Source organism: Arctopsyche grandis, chromosome 2 (assembly GCF_051622035.1).
Source record: "Arctopsyche grandis isolate Sample6627 chromosome 2, ASM5162203v2, whole genome shotgun sequence".
NCBI classification, from domain to species: domain Eukaryota; kingdom Metazoa; phylum Arthropoda; class Insecta; order Trichoptera; family Hydropsychidae; genus Arctopsyche; species Arctopsyche grandis.
In genome coordinates, this window is record NC_135356.1 from 7,585,413 (window position 1) to 7,606,582 (window position 21,170).

At 33.8% G+C, this 21,170-nt stretch overlaps 1 protein-coding gene across 1 annotated transcript in view; it reads left to right on the forward strand.

Annotated features, from left to right (window-relative positions):
• The window catches only part of LOC143922796 (uncharacterized), a 122,224-nt gene that overhangs the window by 50,995 nt on the left and 50,059 nt on the right, over positions 1–21,170 (forward strand). Inside the window, exons 2-6 of the mRNA XM_077446126.1 lie at positions 7,386–7,704; positions 15,003–15,183; positions 18,444–18,747; positions 19,546–19,850; positions 19,937–20,317. Of these exons, the coding sequence (XP_077302252.1) occupies positions 7,386–7,704; positions 15,003–15,183; positions 18,444–18,747; positions 19,546–19,850; positions 19,937–20,317 (1,490 nt within the window). The remainder of the gene's footprint in view (positions 1–7,385; positions 7,705–15,002; positions 15,184–18,443; positions 18,748–19,545; positions 19,851–19,936; positions 20,318–21,170) is intronic.

Sequence of the window (21,170 nt, forward strand, 5' to 3'; positions counted from 1 at the left end):
AACATCGCATATTTTTAATATACAAAATATGTACACGTGTCTGTTAAAATTGACGTAAATTGCGGTTAATTAACTCTCGTTTCATGATGTCTGGAGTTAATCTTTCGTTAAATTTGAATATATGTATTTTACACGGTAATTACATTCCGTAATACGAGTTAAGATTACGTACATATGTATGTAGGTGAATTGAACCGTTTCATATTCTAAATGAGCGAAAGCTTAATTATAACATGAAAGCGTGGAAATTTCAACAACATCCAATCTAAATAAAAAGCGATGATGTCTTCAACATTCATTCACATTTTCACGTGTGAAAATTTTCAGAAATATTCGCAGTGATTCACTTCAGGGCGACGGTAAAAACAGTTTTTCTTTTAACTGCGCGTCGTTATATAATTTGAGATATTGCAAAAGACTATTTTGATTATTAATGCCTAAATATAAGCCCACATAGGTTATGTACCTATACGTTTTCTCTGTGCATATTTTTTCAATTTATTTCAGGACTGGTTTAGACAATTGGTTCGTGTTAATTTGATGTGAAACGGCTCATATAATATACGTATACATATATTGAATTTTGATTTAGAATTAGTACAAGTCGAACGTTACGATTTGACTTTGTGGATCACGACCGAAAATAGCACGTGTTTCGGAATTGGTTTTGTTTCGAAGCTGTTATTTTATCTAGCATCTGATAATTCATTGCGAAAATGTTGATTATGCAAAATTCAATCAATGCGATGATTTTTACTATTGAATTGTGATTTTTAAATTTTGTATGAAATTGTAAAAAGTATAGAGAAAATTTGTTTTGAACGTTCATGAAAAAATATTTAGGTCAGAAAATTAACGTTTATATTACAATATTGTACACATGTGTTATGTTGATATTGTTTATTTCTTTTTCTATGTACGTAGTAACAATGGATGAAGTTTTGTGATCATGCGAATCCAAACTCGATATTTTGACTTATTCGAACTCAGAATACATCAATGATCACGTTTTCATGATCTAGAAAAAATGTCTGCGTGTATTTTGGGGATTTTTTGAACACCGTTAGTCCTATTGACCTGAAACTTAGTATCGGTTACTAAATTTCTTATCAATACGACGTAAATATATATATATATATACATATATATATATATATATATATATATATATATATATATATATATATATATATATATATATATATATATATATATATATATATATATATATATATACAGTGGCGACTCGCTCGCTCGTCATATATATATATATATATATATATATATATATATATATATATATATATATATATATATATATATATATATATATATATATATATATATATATATATATATATATATATATATATATAAATATATATATATATATATATATATATATATATATATATATATATATATATATATATATATATATATATATATATATATATGTGTGTGTATTTTTCGTTAAATAAATAGTAATTAATTTCTAATGAAAGTATATTCTAGACATGACAAATTAACTTTGGAAGTGCTTCTTATTACGAAAATTATATTTTTCTGAATTATATTAGTATTTATGTTGAATTCTGTCTAATAACATATACATACATATATAAAAACGACTCGATGTGGGTATGTGGGTATATATGTATGTATGTGCCAGACATTTTTTGCCCTTGGCGTTTCCAAGGGCATTTTTTGCTAGGGTATTCTTTGACAAATTCCAAGGGCATTCTTTGACAAATTAACTTTGGAAGTGCTTCTTATTACGAAAATTATATTTTTCTGAATTATATGAGTATTTATGTTGAATTCTGTCTAATAACATACATATATAAAAACGACTCGATGTGGGTATGTGGGTATGTATGTATGTATGTGCCAGACATTTTTTGCCCTTGGCGTTTCCAAGGGCATTTTTTGCCCTTGGAAAATGTCAAAAATGCTGTGACGGCACGATTTTTTCCACAGTACTGAACGTATCAAGCTGAAATTTTATATTTGTATTCTTTCTGTATGTACTAACTTAGAGTTGATAAGGTTTTGGTTAGAATTCATAAACCGGAAGTTGCAATTTTTCTTAAAACAATATTTCATTATTTTATTTTGACGCTTTAAATTATTTTAATCTTCTTGATATTTTAAACTTATAATATTTATGTTGATGTTAAGTAATAAAAAAATGATGAACAAAATCCGACTACCGGAAGTAGAACTTTTGTCTTGTTTGAATTTGCTTACATTAGCGCTCTAAGTTGTATCAAAAATGCCCTCATAGTCGGTACGTGTGAACACGTACATAAGTGTCATTATCGAATTTCGTTTTTTATACATCTTATATTCTTCAAATGCATATACATATGTATAGATAAAGTTATGGGTTGGTCACAACATAATTTTTTATATGGATTTATCACAATGTAATTATAAACATTGTAATATTTACAATTTGTTTCAGTATAAGTCCTTAAGTACATATGTACATATTATATATAGGTATATGAATAAAATCGAAGGATCTCTGTATTGAAATGATTTAATCTGTTAATTGAATTCCTCGACACGAAACGCGTTGTAATGGAAATTTTTCGTGTTTATTTTGTGCTCAATTAAGATTTTCCAGCGCCATGTTAAGAATACTCCATAAAATCGATAGCAATTCCAAAGATAAAATGTGTATAACCAACAAATATAAATAAAGGAGCTTTTACATAGGTGCGCACGCCGCGTCGGGTTGTTATATAATTCTGGAATATTCTTCAATAACGATTATTTAAAAATAAATGTGTATTATTTTGTAAACGCGTCAACATTTCCCGGAAAGTATTTATATTTGTAATTCGTTGTCATGTCAACAAAATTTTTTTTCGTAAAAGAAATTTGATTATTTTAATAATGAATTAAAGAAACCTTTTTTATACGCCTACTTTTTAATCTCACTAAAAGCTCATCTTAATTTTGAGTATTTTTTTTTTCATATTTTAAAAAGAATTTTATTGTTCATATAAATCTATTTATAAATTATGTTCACAAGGTCTAATTTAATTGGAGATTTTTAAGAAGCCGCATTACAATGTATGTAGCTGTAATTCCCAATTCCAGTATAACCCATTGTACGCATATAAATACATACATACATACTTATACGTATATATGTAGGTATGCACATGTGTATTATACGCTTTTCAACTCGTTTGTGAGAAGCAAGCTAGATAATAATGCGATTGTGTGAAATCCGCTCGACGCAATTACTCTCTTATGATTGAGAAAGTGCAAAAAGCATTTCTTCGTTTCCTATGGGAAATCGTATGGTATAATTTCATTGAACTTCGGAGAAACTTCTCGTTAATTCGTTTTGCTCTCCAGCTTCTACATACATGGTAATACGTCATTTCCGTCGTTGCTGAAACAGTTCGGACTTTATGTCCCTAGTAATTATGTGTGTGGTAGACATCATCAATTGACGGTTGTACCTCCTCCTCGCACAGTTCTTTATCGAATGGCTCCTATTCCAAAAGCCATCCGACTTCTCAATAAAATCCTTGCTGCTGAGCCTTAATGTGATATTTTCCCCCTGAGTGAGCGTATATGTCTAGTAGCCTGCGCTCATCATTATTTTCAGACTTTAATGTGATGTATGAGTACAATTTTCATCTTCTCCTATTTGGGCCTCGCTGGGATGTTTTGTATTTGCGGCTGGTTCTTACATACATATATATTGGTGCTGGCTATAGATGCACGACATTCCCCACTTTGTATTTTATATTATTTTATATTTTTACCTTATCTGCTATTATTATAATGCTATTGTTTTTTTTTATGATTATGTATAAATGTATTTTTGTTTGTGTACATACATATATGTATATATTTTTATTTTTTCATCTCTCTGTATTTTTTCGATCATTGTAATGAATTTGGGACTCTTGTAATGGTCCAAACTTAAACTTAAGCTAAAATAAATATACATTTGTACCTATAATTGTTACAATGATCAACTCAACGATGTTAGTACATATAATTGCAATGGGAGAGATATTCTCAGATTGATAGCGTCGTAAATATAAACATGTGTAGTTCTACGTCAAAAATTGTGATATATTATTACTGATACGTCGAGTAATTAAATAAATACATAGAAGAAAGAATGAAGGATGGAGTAAATGATTTAGAAATTTGCTCGTTTCTCTATTTGTTCTGATGTGTACAATATAACAGGCCAGATTGGTACTTGTATGTTCATAACTAGCATGTTCATGAACGAACGAAATGTGCACTTGGAGTGTAACATATATGCACACTTTCGGCCTGAATTTTATTCCACTATTCTTAAAGTGGTAAACAATCACTTAACCCTTTGAGTGCTGACGTCTTTTCTATTGAAAGCCCTCCACGCTGAAAATTTCACCAACATTTCCAATTAGAATTATTTTGAAATCCAATAGAAAGCAGGTATAAAAATTGAAGCCAATCCAAACAAACCCTAGATCACTACCCTAGATAGATACCACCGAGGATTTCAAGTTTCGTAAAGGTGTGTTTATACACTCTAATATATCTTGCAACAATATAAAACAAACAAAAGAAGTCTATTAATTAATGTATTTTAAACAAGTTGCATCTTATTTATTTTTGTTAAAATGTAATGCTCACAATCTAAATGCCAAGCCGCAATCTAAAATACTCAGCAGTTAGGGATTCCATTGGGAAATTCTAATATGGATTTAAATTTGAAAATTCCGATTTAAAACAGTCTTTTTTTCAATGCTACCTGGAAAGGCTTAGCGGATAGTATTTTTGTTTACTTTGTACATGCTCAAAATACAACGTCTATCGGCGTTTTTCAGGCCCATGAGCTTGTTGACAAAACGCCGAACGGCGTTGGTCAGCATTCAAAGTGTTAAAAGTCTTTGAATTTTTTGAAGAGTGATAGAAGTTATGTCAGAAAATGCTATTTGTTTGTTTTCTTGTTTATTTCTATAAAAGTATTTGTTTACTTGGTTACCATATTCATATCAGTTATTAAAAAATATTCATTACTTGCATTATAGTATGTAATTAGTCAAAGAAAAATTATAAATATAATAAAAATAGTCATACTGGTAATAAATCTCCACCATGGATACTATTTGATGGTTTAATAAAGTATTTTCAACACTATGCAAGTATTTAATTGAATTGACTTAATAAACAATATCGGTAGTAGTGACTTTTATTTAATTTGCAGTATATCTAGATACCAACATACATATGTTTATGTTATCAACATACTAGCATGGGCTTGTTGGCAAAACGCCGATCGGCGTTGGTTAGCATTCAAAGAGTTAATCAGTGAGCAATGCTGTTGTGTACATACAGACCCACGACAGGAGGTTCTTACCACTAGCGTAAAACTCGTTTTTTGTCGATTTTGTATAATTTTAGAACAGGAAATGAAACAAAGCTTTTTATTATACACGCATAATATATTCATCAATAATATTTACAAAAAAAAACTGTAATTAACTTAATATTTAGTTGTCCCTCCCCTATTTGTTATAACAGCCCGAATTGATCTCTATGCACGACTGTATTGTTTTTTTGATTTTTGAATTATTTTTCCATGTATCTATTATTTTTTCTTTTAAATTATCTAACGTAGTATTAGGGCTGTTATAAAATATACTTTTTAATACCCCCAACAATTTTAAATCGGATTTAAATCTGGTGAATTACCTGGCCATAGCAAAATTCGAATATTTTTTGTGGTTAGGTAGTTGTTAATTGTTTTGGGCGTGTGACATCTTGCATAAAAATGTAATTATGTGCATCCATCCCCTCTTATTCAAAATAAGGCAAAAATACGTTCAACAAATTTTTTTTATTGATCCTGCTCCAATGTACGGGTCCAGCCCCTTTTCCGCTAATAACGGACCACACCATACAGATACATTATATTTTGTTGTTTGAATGGTGCATTCGTCGCTCAGCTTCTCGGAAGGTCGTCTTCTGATGTATTGGACAACATCTGTCATTGTCCTTAGAATTGTTTCGTCAGAGAAACAAACCTAAAATCAATGAAAAATTAGTACATAGGAGGATATCAAGTATTTTTTAGTTTAATATCAATATTTAAACAATACCTTTTTCCAATCAACAGTCCATTGCTGATGTTCCTGAGCTTTTTACTTTTTTTTCATCGTTGGTGTCAATTTTGGCTTTTTTATGGGAGTTCGGCTCTTGGCGTTAACTTCACGAAATCTACGTTGCATCGTCCTTGTGGAAATATCGATACTCTCTTGGTTCAAAATAGCTTGAATGCCTTTATTAGGCACCTTACGGTTCTCCAAAGCTATGGTGATGATTTTTCGATCCGTTCGCGGTGTGGTTTTTCGTTTTCTCCCACATTTGTCGTATAGTATAGCAGTTGGAGAAACTACCGATTGCACCAATTGTGCAATATGGGCTACCGTAGGGTGAGAAACATGAAATTTTTTTGCAATTTGTCTGTAACTATATGTCTTTTTACTAATAAGCGTTGCAATGGCCACTTTCACATCTTCTGAAATGGTTTTTTTAGAGCCATTTCAAAAAAAAAGTTTTGATTAAAAAATCAAAAAATATATTAAAGCGAACGTAAAAACACAATGAATTATACACAATAATATTAATTTACAACGTATATTTAAAATAATTAAAAATTCTATTTTTAAGTCAATAATTGTTAATTTACGCAGCGTGTTAACAGGGCGAAAACTGACCGTGAACTGATTCTTTGCTTCTTTCATCCCCAGTTTCAAAATTTTCGGTTTTTTTCACCACCAGATGTGGGTTGCTATTCAATCTATCTACCAGTATTAAAATAAATACGTGTTTCCCACATGTTTGTCAAATTTGTCACAAGTTTCGCAAATTACGCTAGTGGTAAGAACAACCTGTCATGGGTCTGTACATAAGGCATCGGGTTCGATCCCATGAGCTGACCTCGATTGAAAAGAATTTTTCCGAGTTTATCTGTAGTGCTGCTGGTCAGACCTGGATATTTGTGACTCCAGGTTGATCGTTTCCTATCAGAGTTTGCCAATCTTCTCTGATTTCATTGTTGAAACGGTTCCCGATCAAAAATTGGATAAAAACCTTCCTACCTACTATGTCACCACTATTTGAGTGTGATTAATGTACATTAAAATTTATGTACAATTCATAGATGTCTCATTAATTTGCGAGTTTCCAGTGTCTCGTAATTCAGCGACTGTAATAAAAATGGTGTATTGTTTGTAATTGGCCAGGAAGGCGCATTGGGGTTTACCTTCCTGTAAGGCCTTCCTGGTATAAAATGTAATAAAATGTCAATAGTACATACATACATAATTACAATTTAAATTATTCGGTTTCAGGAGGAGATGGTCAGGTGGAGCTGAGGGTGATGGCGAGGAGGAACCAGTCGGGGCGCGCTACAGCTCCCACCAGTCTGATGGACGCGCTTGGCTTTGCGCCGAGAGTGCATCCAGTGCGCATGCCGGGGCATACGTGTTGCGAGCCACGAATGCAGCAGGAGCAGCCAAGAAGAGAGTCCTGCTCGACATGCAGCCAGGATCTCAATTGGTGATCATCGATCACCCTCCCGCATTCGTACGAAGACTCACCGATCTGGCCGTCAAGGTGGGCACTCGCACCAGGCTGCTGGTCGAGATCGCCAGCACATCAGATGTCGAGGTAATTGCATATATAGCTTCAAAAATTATGTATGATACAAACTATTCGTTATCAATCATAGGGCTAGCCGTTCATATACATATATGGTGGTGTAATACTCTTTTTTTTAAGCCAGCAGTGAGGCTCGGTGGTTGCGTTTATGTTCAGCACCGAGAGGTTACCGGGTTCGATCCCGTGCTAATCTCACATAACTGCTGGTCAGACTTGGATATTTGTGACTCCAAGTCGATCGTTTCTTATCAGAGTTTGCCAATTTATCTGATTTCATTGTTGAAACGGTTCCTCCATCAAATTGGCAAAAATCATCCTATCCGCTGTTACAAATATCTGAATTTGATTTATGTACAAATTTATGTACAAGTCTAAATCCATATATGTCTATGGATTAATTCATTAATTAATTGCTAATTTCGCGTTCTTCGGCCTCTCGAAATACAGCGATTTGTGTAATAAAAAATGCTGCAATGTTTGTAATTAATTGTCTAGGAAGGCGCATTGCCTGTTAGGCTTTCCCGGTATATATCTATGTTAAATAAAATAAAATATTTCAAGGATTCCATACTTCTGTCCTTTGCAATCCATCCAAAGAAGGAACCCTACCAGTGTAAACTGGTCAAAATATATTACAACCGAAAATACAGTTCAACTATATTTATGTTGGTTCCTTTATATTTATAACTAGTGTTGTTCCCGTTGATTTCAACGGGTGGTTTCGGAACGGAATAGATACACGAATTAAAAAAAGTTATATGTTACATATATAAATATATTGTAAGGTAATTTAAAGGCACGCGCGCACTTATTAAGGTCTGTTCATACCTAGCCGGCACGTATCGGCAGCAGCAGGCAACCTGCAAGTATGGGGAGTATTCTTTGGTGCATTCTATATGGACGCATTCATATTCCATTCGCACATGCGCGTTCACGCATTTATGCGCGTCATATATAATGTACAACAGACCTTTAACCGTAAAAAGTTGAGTGCGTGCATTACACGCTCGTCGATCCAACCCGTTCGAAATAATGAATTAATGTGTGTGTGTGTGTGTGTGTGTGTGTGTGTGTGTGTGTGTCTTCTTGGATGTGTGTACGCTCCCGTCGCTCGGCCTGACGTCGCAAATGTCAAACGCTCCACATCCAATCTCCTCGACTACTTGAATCTGATTGGCTGTGCACCTCTGTAACTCCGATTGGCTGTGTCTCCACGTGTCTGCCACATACCTACATACATCGCGTTTTTATATACATATGTATATTACTAATGGTTTTACCCGGCTTCGCTCTGTATTTGTAATATAAACAGCTTAAACATGGAAAAACAATCTAATAGTAAAAATTCATTTTTTTTAATCGAAAAAAATATAATATTCAACGATATCGATATCGTCGTCATAGAAACTTTGATTTGTTTTCGGTGTCAAAATCTCTTTCGAAATTGTATATTAGATATATGTATGTATGTACAACAAATGTCTTAGTTAGTAAGTAGAATCCTTAGTTAGCAGAATGCTTATTGCTATATATGTATGTATGTAGTGACTTTTTCACGAAAACCCAACCTCTCCATTGTATGTGGAACCAACTTATAATTGAACTGTATTTTCGGTTGTAATATATTTTGACCAGTTGGAATGTAATTCACCATATGAATCAACTTACGTGGGTTAGACGAAATATATTCCAACTAGTCAAAATATATTACAACTGGAAGATACACTTTAACTATAACGGTAGTTGGTACCAGGTTAGATGGAATATCTTACTTCTGGTTGAAATATATTACAACTGGATGATACACTTCAACTGAAACATAATATATGTATGTACATACATCGTTTCTTTTATCAGCATTGTCTCGAAAATACATTCGATTAAGGATTTTTTGAATAAAATAACAGCTCTCTGAAAAGTAAATCCCATCTAAAGACTAGTTATTTGATGCATTTAAATATACATAAGTAGTAGTAAAGATTGGTCGATCAAACGATCCCATGACTTACAAATAATAACATTTGAATTTGAAAATAATGTGTTCTTTATTTTATAATTTTGTAAAATAAATATTATTTTAGTATTCTATAGTTTCGGGTATATTTCATTCGTTGTATCAAACAATTTCTCCTTTTCTGTAAAATTTTGTAAATTTGCCTAATGGGTGTAAATCGTTTGAGCTTTATTTTAGATCCTCAATTACTCGAGTCAATATTTTACAATGTTAAAACAAACTTATAAATTTAAACGATAGTAAAGAACGGTATATAATTGCCTATTTATATCAATTTAGACAGAAATAATTCATAGAATTTCAGTTTATAAAATATTCATGGGGGGGATAAGAACCATTAGGCAAAACAATTATAATATAATACAGTGTGTACTTGGCGATTATATTATCGTAGCTCTGATGTAGTGAAACTTACGAGAACTAAGTATGCTATCGCATTCGTGCAATGTGTTGCATAATTGTAAGGACGTAAAATAAATTCTTTATTTTTTTAGAATTATTTTCTATTGAACTTTATAATTTTATTACAATATAATTCAATGCACAGTCTTTAATCATATTAAAAATATAAATTTCCGTTAATATAAAATATATACGTATTCCATAAATAAATTAATAATATCAACAACTTACATATTTTATATTAAATTTGTATTAATGTAAATATTTTAAAACACGAACTCAAAACTAACAAAAAATAAAAGTCAAATTCTAGCGACTGCTATACGCACAAACAATGTATTTCTTTACCACAATGCAATACGAAACTGAAACGAAATGTATTTGGCCATCGCAGGTCGAGTGGGGGGTGAATGCGATAGCATGTACATTTTACAGTACATTTATGTATTAGGTAGGTATTCCCGGAATTAATGTCGTTTTTGTAATATTTTATTTTATTTTTATTTACATACATATTTTCACATACATACATATATACAAATATACCAGGAAGGCTTAACAGGTAAACCCCAAATGCGCCTTCCTGGTCCACATAATTATTACATAGATACATGTAAATCTAAACAATATCTGACAACTATGGTCAGATATTACAAACATCGTATAAATAACGATGAATAACTTTCATGTAACAATACGAATTTTATATTCGATAAACAACCACAGAGACATCTATGGTGAGCAATATGGCGAAACCTAAGATATAACAATAACTAAAGGTTCACAACAGAAAATTGGGAAGGAAACGCCAATTTTACAGGAATTGTTTCAATGAAAATCAGAAAAATTGGCAAATTCTGATAAGAAACGATCGACCTAGACAAATCAAGGTCTGGCCAACAGCGAGACTTAGCGGTGAATCGAACTCGTAACATCAAGTACGAAACAATTTTATGGTTATGCAACATGCAATTTTGACTCGGTATCTTTCGGTTCGTTGACAAGTAGAGATGTGTCTTGTGTTTTTTTATCTTCTTCTGGATTCTTTGCGTTCCTTTTGAACAAAAAAAATCTTTTCTACCCCATCCACAAAAAATGATAGAGACGTGTCCATCAGAAGCTCATTTAAGGATCAGTAAGTTATTGTTGTAGAGGTTTCAAAATTCATTTGCGACATATACGGCGATATATTGGATGTAAGGAAGTGCCAACGTTGGTTTAAGTAATTTCAATCGACCAATCTCAGCTTGGATGACGAAACTCGAAGTGGGATCAAGCATCTCTAAAGGGGGTCTACCTCACGGCCGGAATGTGAAATTACCGAAAACGCAAATATCGCAAATTCTGCGCGCGCACATTAATACGGGAGGAAAAGCCTGTTCCTCTTGTTCCTGTTGTATCCTGCTCGCGCAAATTAAGTGAGTATGTACCGTTTACCATGCACCCTTTTTTTGATCTTTCGACTTAAGATCTTTCGATTTTCGATCTTTGCCTTCCGATATTTGCGTTTTCGGTAATTTCACATTCAGGCCCGTCACGGAGACCGCTCTAAAGGATATCGAAGCAAATCCAATTTTGACTCTTGATGAATTATAAATATGTAATCAAAAAAATTAAGTTTGAATTTTACTATGAAAAACGACTTTAATTCCGGGACGACCTAATACATATATATGTATATACGGGAAGAAATGCATGTCGTTCACGCCAATTTGTTTTCCCTGCCAAAAGTCACTATTCAATCCAAAATTTCATTAAAACGTGTAATATAGTAAAAAAAAAAACTGACATGACACTCAATATTATGTCAAGATGAGTAGATAGCGAGTCTAGCGCGCGAGAGCCAAGATCAACTTGAGGTTATAAAAATACAATCAAGCTAAATATCGCACACACTTAAGTAAAGAGCTCGCGTTGACAATGAAAATTTAAGTAGGCCACATATGTAAAGTATCGTTTACACTGGACGTTATGTTATGTATGTATGTATGTATGTAGGTGTCTACGTAACGATCTGCGTGACTAGAAGATTCGGAAGTTTCGGACTAGCGGGTTAGCCGACGGCTGCCAAATTCCGTTTGTCGGGTCCGGGTCCGGGTTCGACCCCGTTCTTCATTCAGTGCAACGTCATCGGATGCATTTGCGACCCGATGATGATGATGATGATCGTCCAAAGAATCCCCCTCCCCTCTCGTCAAAGAGACACCCGCTCGCCCACGTCGTCCGATTTAAATCGCCACGTTCACGACACACTCTCGTCTCTTTTATTATGTCACAAAGAGGACGCGGTGAGCCAAAATATAATAAGTTAAATCGCATCTTGGACGCTTTTCCGAGAGTTTTCCGCAGAATGAGCGTCGAGCCGCGTTGACTTTGACTTTGTTTATTTTGAGTGCATACGTTTTGATAGTGTTTAAATAGTCGAGTTGCGGAATCTTTTAAAATCGCATCTCAGTTGACACATTGTAAATGCTAAAGTACATATGTATATACAATGTACATGTGTACCCACTTACTTTGTATGTAAGGTTTGGGTGGTAGAATTTAAATAAAATAAAATGTTTACTATTTGATTTTGATTTTTGAATGCTTTTATTATTACTAAATTATGTTCACAATACATCTTATATGTATTTTAATAGCTACTGATCTCCTGATCATTTTCTATTTTACAATTTTAATTTAATTTTGTTAGTAATCATAGTATTATATTATTCTAATGTTAATGTACAGCATGATAGGAAAAATAGCTCAAAAAACTATTTACAATTCTTATGAATGCTCATAATTCGTCTAATACATAATATTAATTGAAGACTCTCTAAATTCGATGACCTAAATCAGATTGTTTTTATGTAATTACTATTAGATTAGCCACGTTTAAGCGGTTTATATTACAAATACCGAGCGAAGCCGGGTAAAACCACTAGTATATTATATGTACGTATGTAAATATTGTTGCAACATGCAAACTATTTGATTGCGCCAATTGTTTTATATTGTATGAATTGAAAGATGAATCAGTTTATGCAATTATAAATGGTCAATAGATTTCTTAAGTGAAATTCTTAATTATATTTGATTTTTTATTTATTTTCTTACTCACATATGCATACATATGAGCCGTTATATTTTAAAGTGGCGGTATTCCAATTTTCAGTTCCAAAAACACTATTTCGGTTTGACTTAATTCACAAATTCGTAACTTTAAATGTCCAGAATCTCGGAAAAGTAGAATAAGCGTTTTACAGGCCACCAGTGTTTTAAAATATTATTAAACGCAAAACATTATGTTTTGCGAAATATTACTCGAAATGAAGAGAAGTGGACTTATGCCACATCAATTATAATGGCTCATATCTGTTTTTCTAATTCATCTTAAATCTAATTTAACAAAGCTATTATAATAAGTTAGTTATTACATATAAAGCTACTGATCATTATCTATTTTACATATTATTTTTCGTGTAAGTATTAATAATATAATTTTATTTTAATGTTAGTGTTTTCGGCATTATAAGAAAAATAAGTTCAAATACCATCCTACGTTCCTAATAATATGACATGGATAAATAATATGAATTTAAATGTGAACTGAACTTTTATAGTTCTATACGTTTTGTCAAATGCATCTGATAATATGAATAGAAATACACATTTGTTAAATAAACTAATTATCATTTAATTACATAAAAATAATAGGAATAGAGTTAAAACGGAACTTCCTCTATCCTATCCGCCAGTGCAAAATATGAGTTGTTTGTGAAATATACTTAAAATTTTATTGAATAGTAAAGAAAGAGCTCTGCAAATTTTATAAAATACGCATTTGATATGAAACAGCATTACATATTTAATATACGTATTAAATACAGTTTCCCGCAAATACAATAAGCCAACAATAAAACAATAAAAGCCAATTTTCCGGCCACCAGTAAATCCAACCGAAAATAGTATTCATATAAAATCAATTCTGAAGTTGTTTAATTTTTTTTAAATTATCTACATATACACGTGTCCTTGTATATGGACATTTAGCCAGCAGAATAGCTCGGTAGATGCAAAGATAATAAGCACTAAGAGGTCGCCGGGTTCGATCCCGTGAGCTGACCTCGATTGAAAAGAATTTATGCCGAGTATAATCTGTGGTGCTGCTGGTCAGATTTGTATATTTGTGACTAAGTTGATCTTTTCCTATCAGAGTTTGCCTATTTATCTGATTTCAATGCTGAAGCGGTTCCTCCATCAAATTGGCAAAAACCATCCCACCCACTATGTCACCACTATTTGAATACGATTTCAAAATTAAAAAATTATAAATTTATGTGATAAATATCATGGATGTTTCTCAGTCATGAAATCATGGGAAAATATAAATCTATATATATATATATATATATATATAAAAATCAATGTTTGTCTGTCTGTCGGTCTGTCTGTCGGTCTGTCTGTCGGTCTGTCTGTCTGTCTGTCTGTCTGTCTCGAATAGGCTCCTAAACCACTGAACTGATTACGATGGAACTTCAGGATTTATTGTATGCAAGCTTACTGTGAAAAAAAATTGGCCAAAAACAGGATCGGAAACGCAATTATTGCAACACAATAATTTCAAATCGCGACATGCGTTGTTAGGGTAAAATAAACAAATAATTGAATAATTTCAAACGTGTTCGCTGCCTGCGTTTTTCCGACAAATGGGAACAGGAACGAGAACGAGAACGGGAATGGGAACGGTAATGGGAATTGCATGCGTTATTGTGGCATTGCAACGCATGCCGGGTTCAGCTAGTTAATAATATTTTTTTTTTGTGTATAATTTTCTTTACTTTTGAGGTTTTCTCCAAAAATAGTTTTGCTTCTAATATTGTTGACAATATAATTTTTCTTGCAGGTGGTGTGGTACAGAAACGACCGGAGGCTCATGGAGGCCGATCGCTTCCGGATATTTCGCGATGGCCGCTTTTTCTGCGTCGAAGTGAGTCCTGTCACAGTCGAAGATGGCGGACGATGGACCTGCACAGCAGAAAATTGCGGAGGACACTCCTCATGCTCGGCACACCTCAACGTTCTGGGTAAGGCCGTTTCTCAATTTGAATCGCATCATCTCCACATTCGTTTAATATCACCAACTAGCTGACAGGCCGGATTAAAAATTATATCATTGGATAAATTAGTACAATAAAAGTTTTTATTTATATGAACAAAGAAAAAAATAAAAGAAAAATGTTTTCGGCCAAGGTGGTTCTTGAACCCGTGAGCCTCTTCTGAAAATTCGATTCTAGGACATTTATTTGCAGGCGTTTCATCACGGACACTTTCCCGCAGGCCATAACATCGCGGTGCCATTTCAATTAAGTTAATGAAAAAATAAGGGTAATAAGGCCTAGCTTGGGGAGAATTTAAAAGTCTTTTACATGTTTTATATAGATATGTATCAGTGGCGTGCGGTGACTTTTCAACCAGAGGATGCTGTGCAAAACACGATCAGTTTATTTTTTTTAATTTTATTTTTTCTTCCAAACATTTTCATATTTATATTTACTAAAATGTCTTTGACATGTTTTCGTTTTTGAATGAATATTCAATATTGGTGTGGGTTTTGGGTTCTTAACAATTATCTCTTTTTCAATATATGATAGAGAAGCAAATTTCCTTTTTAGTACATTTTTAACTAAACAATTGCAATTATTATTAACAATGGCGATAAATCCATTTGCATTGTTACTTTGGCTATTTATATTTAGGGTCATAATAAATAATAATTTATAACATAATAAATTACAAAAAAATAATAAAATAATAAAAATAATAAAATAATAATAATAATAGGACGTAACGTACGAAATATCAATCAACGAATCAAGCGAAAGTCCATACATAAAAAGCGAATCAAGTCCATACATACGCAAAAGGAGATTTTGTTTCCAGAGCAAGTGTCGCGCGAGCGAGATGACTGTAGAGCAGTGGCGGCTCGTCCTAATGGGCTGCCGGGCTGCATCCCCTCCTATAAATTTCTAAGATATATGTTTAATAATACATTTAATATTTTATTTATTAATGATATTTTTTTTATTAGTTGGATGGACGAACTATTGGGGCCTTCGACAGAGTAAATATTACTTACAATATCACCCATATCCAAAAGGGTGATATTGTAAGTAATGTTGACCGTTTCGAAGACCCCACTAACTTGTATGGTGACAGATGAATTAAAATGTTGCTGTACTGGCTGTAAAGTGTTACAGCGCCGCGCTGAACACTGCGCAGCCCGGAGTTTCGGAACGAGAAAGAGAAAGAGCTATTTGCAACTGCAGATAGCTCTTTCTCTTTCACTCACTCTGCCGTTTTGGGCTGAACAGTCGGCAGCCTTCGCCTGTTAAACGACATTCATCTGTCAGTTTGTTTAAGATTTCGCGCGCTTGATCTTACATTTGATTAGTTGAATCGCACGATCACAGCTTTATTCGTTTTCGTTACTCTTAATTGGTTGTGTACGAGACCTCATCAAATCTTCGGTGAGTCGTTTTCATTTTGATAACAGCAAACTTTTTTCAAATCTGTTTTACTTTTTCTCGTAATTTTTATTTGAATAAATTAAGATTTTTTTCTTTTAAAAATGGAAGAAAAAAATAATTCAGTAAAATATTTACAAAATTTGCACTTTTCGCGACTAGAACTTACCGAAAAAGTCGCTATAAAAGCATTAGGCTGCCTCACGCCCAATTTAATTATTTCACAGCCTGCAACTAGTAGATCTTTTAGTTACTCGCGAAAATTTAATCCAGACATTTATAAAAAATACAATTGGTTAACGGGATGTACAGAAAAAAACGCGTTATTTTGTTATCCGTGTCTTTTGTTTGGAGGCGAGTCGCCAGGCGAAGCATCTTGGACGAAAACAGGAGTTATTGACTTAAAACATTTAAACGATAAAATTAAAACACACGAGGGAAGTGTCGAACACTTTAAAAATGTGTGTAATCTCACGATTTTGGGATCGACTAACATAAAAACCCATTTAAGCGAAGCTTATCGGCGGGAAATAGATCGGGAAAAAAAATCGGGATGTTATATTTAAAATTATTGATTGCGTTAAATTTTGCGGTAAATTTGAAATGCCGATGAGGGGACACGATGAAACAGATAATTCAAAAAATCCAGGAGTTTTTCGGGGGCTTCTAGAATATTCACAAAATTTCGACGATTCTTTAAAAAAACATTTTCAAACTTCTTCGGTTTTTAAAGGGACATCAAAAACTATTCAAAATGAACTTTTAGATTGTATTTTGAACGTGTGTAGGGAACAAATAAGTGCTGAAATAATAAAAACAACTTATCTAGCTGTTATGGCAGATGAAACAACCGATGTATCGATGCATTGTCAACAGGTTAATGTTTTTCGTTACGAATTAGGGGGTAAAGTTTTTGAAAGGTTTTGGGGTTTTTTTTAATCCGGAAAATAAGCGCGCAGAAGGTTTAGCAGCATGCATTACTGAACAATTAAAACTAGTTTTAAACGATGACAATGAAAAACTTATTGCTCAAACTTTCGACGGTGCCGCTGTAATGAGCGGAGAGAGGGGAGGTGTACAGAAAATTTTGAAACAAACTTATAAAAATGCACACTTCCTTCACTGTTATGCTCATCAACTTAATTTAGTTGTTGAGAAAGCCTCGTCGCGAAACCAGCAAGCACGAATTTTTTTTAGCAATCTTACTGGAGTACCAGCGAATTTTTCGAAATCTTCATCGCGTTTGGACGCACCCCTTTAATGGGTGGTGAATTTTGCTAGTTTTTTTTTCAATAATACTTAAATCCACATGTAAGTGGTCGTACGCCAAAAATTGTGCTTATTTTGTCCTGTTATGACATGATAGAACAATTATGGTGACATTTTTTAGACATTTTTTCAGTGCAGCCCCGCCACTAAAAATTATCACGAGCCGCCATTGCTGTAGAGTCGTCTCACTCATGCGCATATGCAAGAGTGACAGCTCACTTGTGCGCATGTGTAAAAGATTTGTAGAGAACTTCAACATCTATGGTAATAAAAGGTTGATGGGAAACAAGTACCGGTCACGCAGACGGCTACGGCCTTTCAACGGGGGTGCTCGTTTATGTTAATTTTGGATCAGACAAAAGATCGTATATATTATAATCACGTAATCATAAATAAATGAAAAATAAATAAAACTAAGAAATTCAGAAAACAAATGGTATGAAATTATATTTGACGTAAATTTTAAGGGATGCACAGAATCCACAGCTTCCATGGACGGCACGCAACTGATATGTATGTACATATGTATGATGTGACGCTTTGGGTTTCAGTTCCAAAGGCGTACAAGAGGCCCGAATTTCTCGAGGAGCTGCGAGCTCTGCTGACCGAGCAGGGCACCGTGTCCTTGGAGTGCAAGGTCGTCGGTGTGCCAACGCCGGCCCTTCGCTGGTTCAAGGACAGCAAGGAGATCAAGGCCGGAGATGTGTTCGCTCTTACGGCCAATCCGGACGATCCCACGTCGCTCGGTACCTACACATGCGAAGCAGTCAATTGTATGGGCAAAACATATTCTTCGTCTGAAGTGCATGTCGTGGGCAGGGGCAGCCGAGAAGGATCGCTCAAGCCCGCCGATAAGTGAGTACTCTACATTGGTTCTTGTATGTAAAAAGTATTTAGAATTTCCGGAAAGAACTGCTGTCACCAGTCTATCAGTCTCCTTACAAGGGGAAAGTCACCCGTCAAAGACTTCTTTTGATTTAAAACTTGCTCATTATCAACATAATGAGTATATACATATGTAATATATACATATATACACCGAAAACACTCCAGTGGTGATTTTTGGGACTGTGTATCATGTATTATATATGGGCTAGGGATGCTGAGTTTTTTTCACATGTTTAAATGTATCTAAAATAAAACATGAACCACGTCCCACTCTGTGTGCTTTCGCCCTAACAATGGAAAATAAAAGTAATTGTCAACGTTATGTCATGGACAGTAAAAATTACAGTAATATTATTAAAGACCTTGCATCGAATTATATTGTAATAATATTATATAGTTAAATAATTAATAATTTTAAAAAATAAAGAAATTATTTTACGTCCTTACAATATTATAACTTATTAGAGGTATCAGGATAGTCACAGTGATATCTATTGTTCGGCAAACCTTTAACAATGCATTTACAACCTTTGTGACTAATTATAACACATTGCACGAATGTGACAGCATGCTCGGTTCTCACTTATAGTATTACACTTGAATCCAAATTGGCTATCTATGTAATATCATTTGAATAATTTCACACTAGGCTAAAGCTGTGTATTTTCGAACCATGACACATTAATTGTAAAAGTTACGTAGCACCTTAAATCGGTAAGTTTCAGTGTGATTTAATTTGTTTTTTTTTTTTATTTATTTTACTAGCTTAACTTCGACAGAACCTCCTCCGATATTTACGAAAGAATTGGAGGACCAGAGCTTGAAGGTGGGCGAGAAATTGACCCTGAATTGTCAAATAGTGGTGCCACCTTGGCCCAAAACTGTCACGTGGTATAACAAGGAGGGTCGCATCGAATCCAGCGAACGCTACCGAGTCTTGGAAGATGGCCTCGGAGGGTATATGGTAGAAGTGCCATCTTCGGAATGGGCTGACGAGGGAGAATGGAAGTGTGTGGCCACCAGCAATGAGGGTCGAGTCGGTATATCCACCAGTAACGTGTCAATGGCAGGTGAGTTCAAAGACTGGTACACGCTTCTAGAAACTTCCAGAGGACTACATATGTATATGTACTTAATGCGATGTTGTTTATTTCAGTGCCGAAGAACTACAGAAAACCGCGATTCATGGAAAATCTTAAAGCAGTCCTCACCGAGGAGGGACTCGTGTCCTTCGAATGCAAAGTCGTCGGATTCCCCACACCGTTGTTGAGCTGGTTCAAGGATGGCCAGGAGCTGAAGCCCGGAGACGTGTACCAGCTGACGGGTACCAACTCCCTTGGCTCGTACTGCTGCATAGCGAGGAATTGCATGGGCCAAGCCAGCAGTTCTGCCGAGCTGACTGTCGAGGATATCCAGAACCAACTCAATGACGAGGAGCGTCTCCAACTGTTCTCAAAGAATCAGGCGCCAAAATTTATACAAGTCCTAAAGAGTCAAGAGGCAAAAATCAACGAAAATTTCCGTTTCACGGTTAAAGGTGTGTATTTCATGTTCACATATATTCAGGTGGTAGTGTCAAGTTCGTGGCAGCTTGAGATTATAGACTAAGCTAAGACTGATTGACAACTCCATTTGCAAATATTTATATGTACGTGAAAAGAACAAACTCTACTGAATAAAAGTTTCAAGCTTTCATGAAAAAGCTCTTCTTTCAGCATATTTTTAAGTTTTGCCTAATGGAATCATGTTTTTTTTGTGCAATATTAAATTTAATGTAAGGAAGTTTGTTTTGAAGTTGTATGTTGTACAAAATTGAGTCATAAAGTTGCAACTGTCAAAGACTCTTGTAGCTTTGTTCTCATTTTTTTTCAACATCGCACTAGCTAATGGCCAATTTGGCGATTAAGGTATTCGTTTGGTCTTCAAAGTGGCTTTTTTCTAATATTAGATTTCGTTGAAGTTGAGTTTATGTGAGTCATTGCAAACGAAATAAATAGATAGCGTTCTGTTATGTAAGACAATTAGTTTCCTATGACGAAAGATGTTGCTAAAATTATTTGACTTTTTGCATATCTGAATGAAATTTCTTTACTTTGCTCACATAAAACAGTCGAGCGTAAATATGATATGGAAGTCAAGATAATTCATCTTCAACTCTCATATACATTTGTATATGTATATAGACTTAATTTATTTAAAACTTTTGACATAGGTTAGTTTAAATATGAAAAAAATAATTATTTTGTAGTCATTATTAGTCTCTTATTGAATTATATTGTTTTTAAGTGTGTGAAAATGTATTAATTTTTAAGTTTATTTGATGATTTTAATAACATAAAATCAGACGAAATCTCAAGGTCATATTTTTTAATACTAACAATACTCTTTCA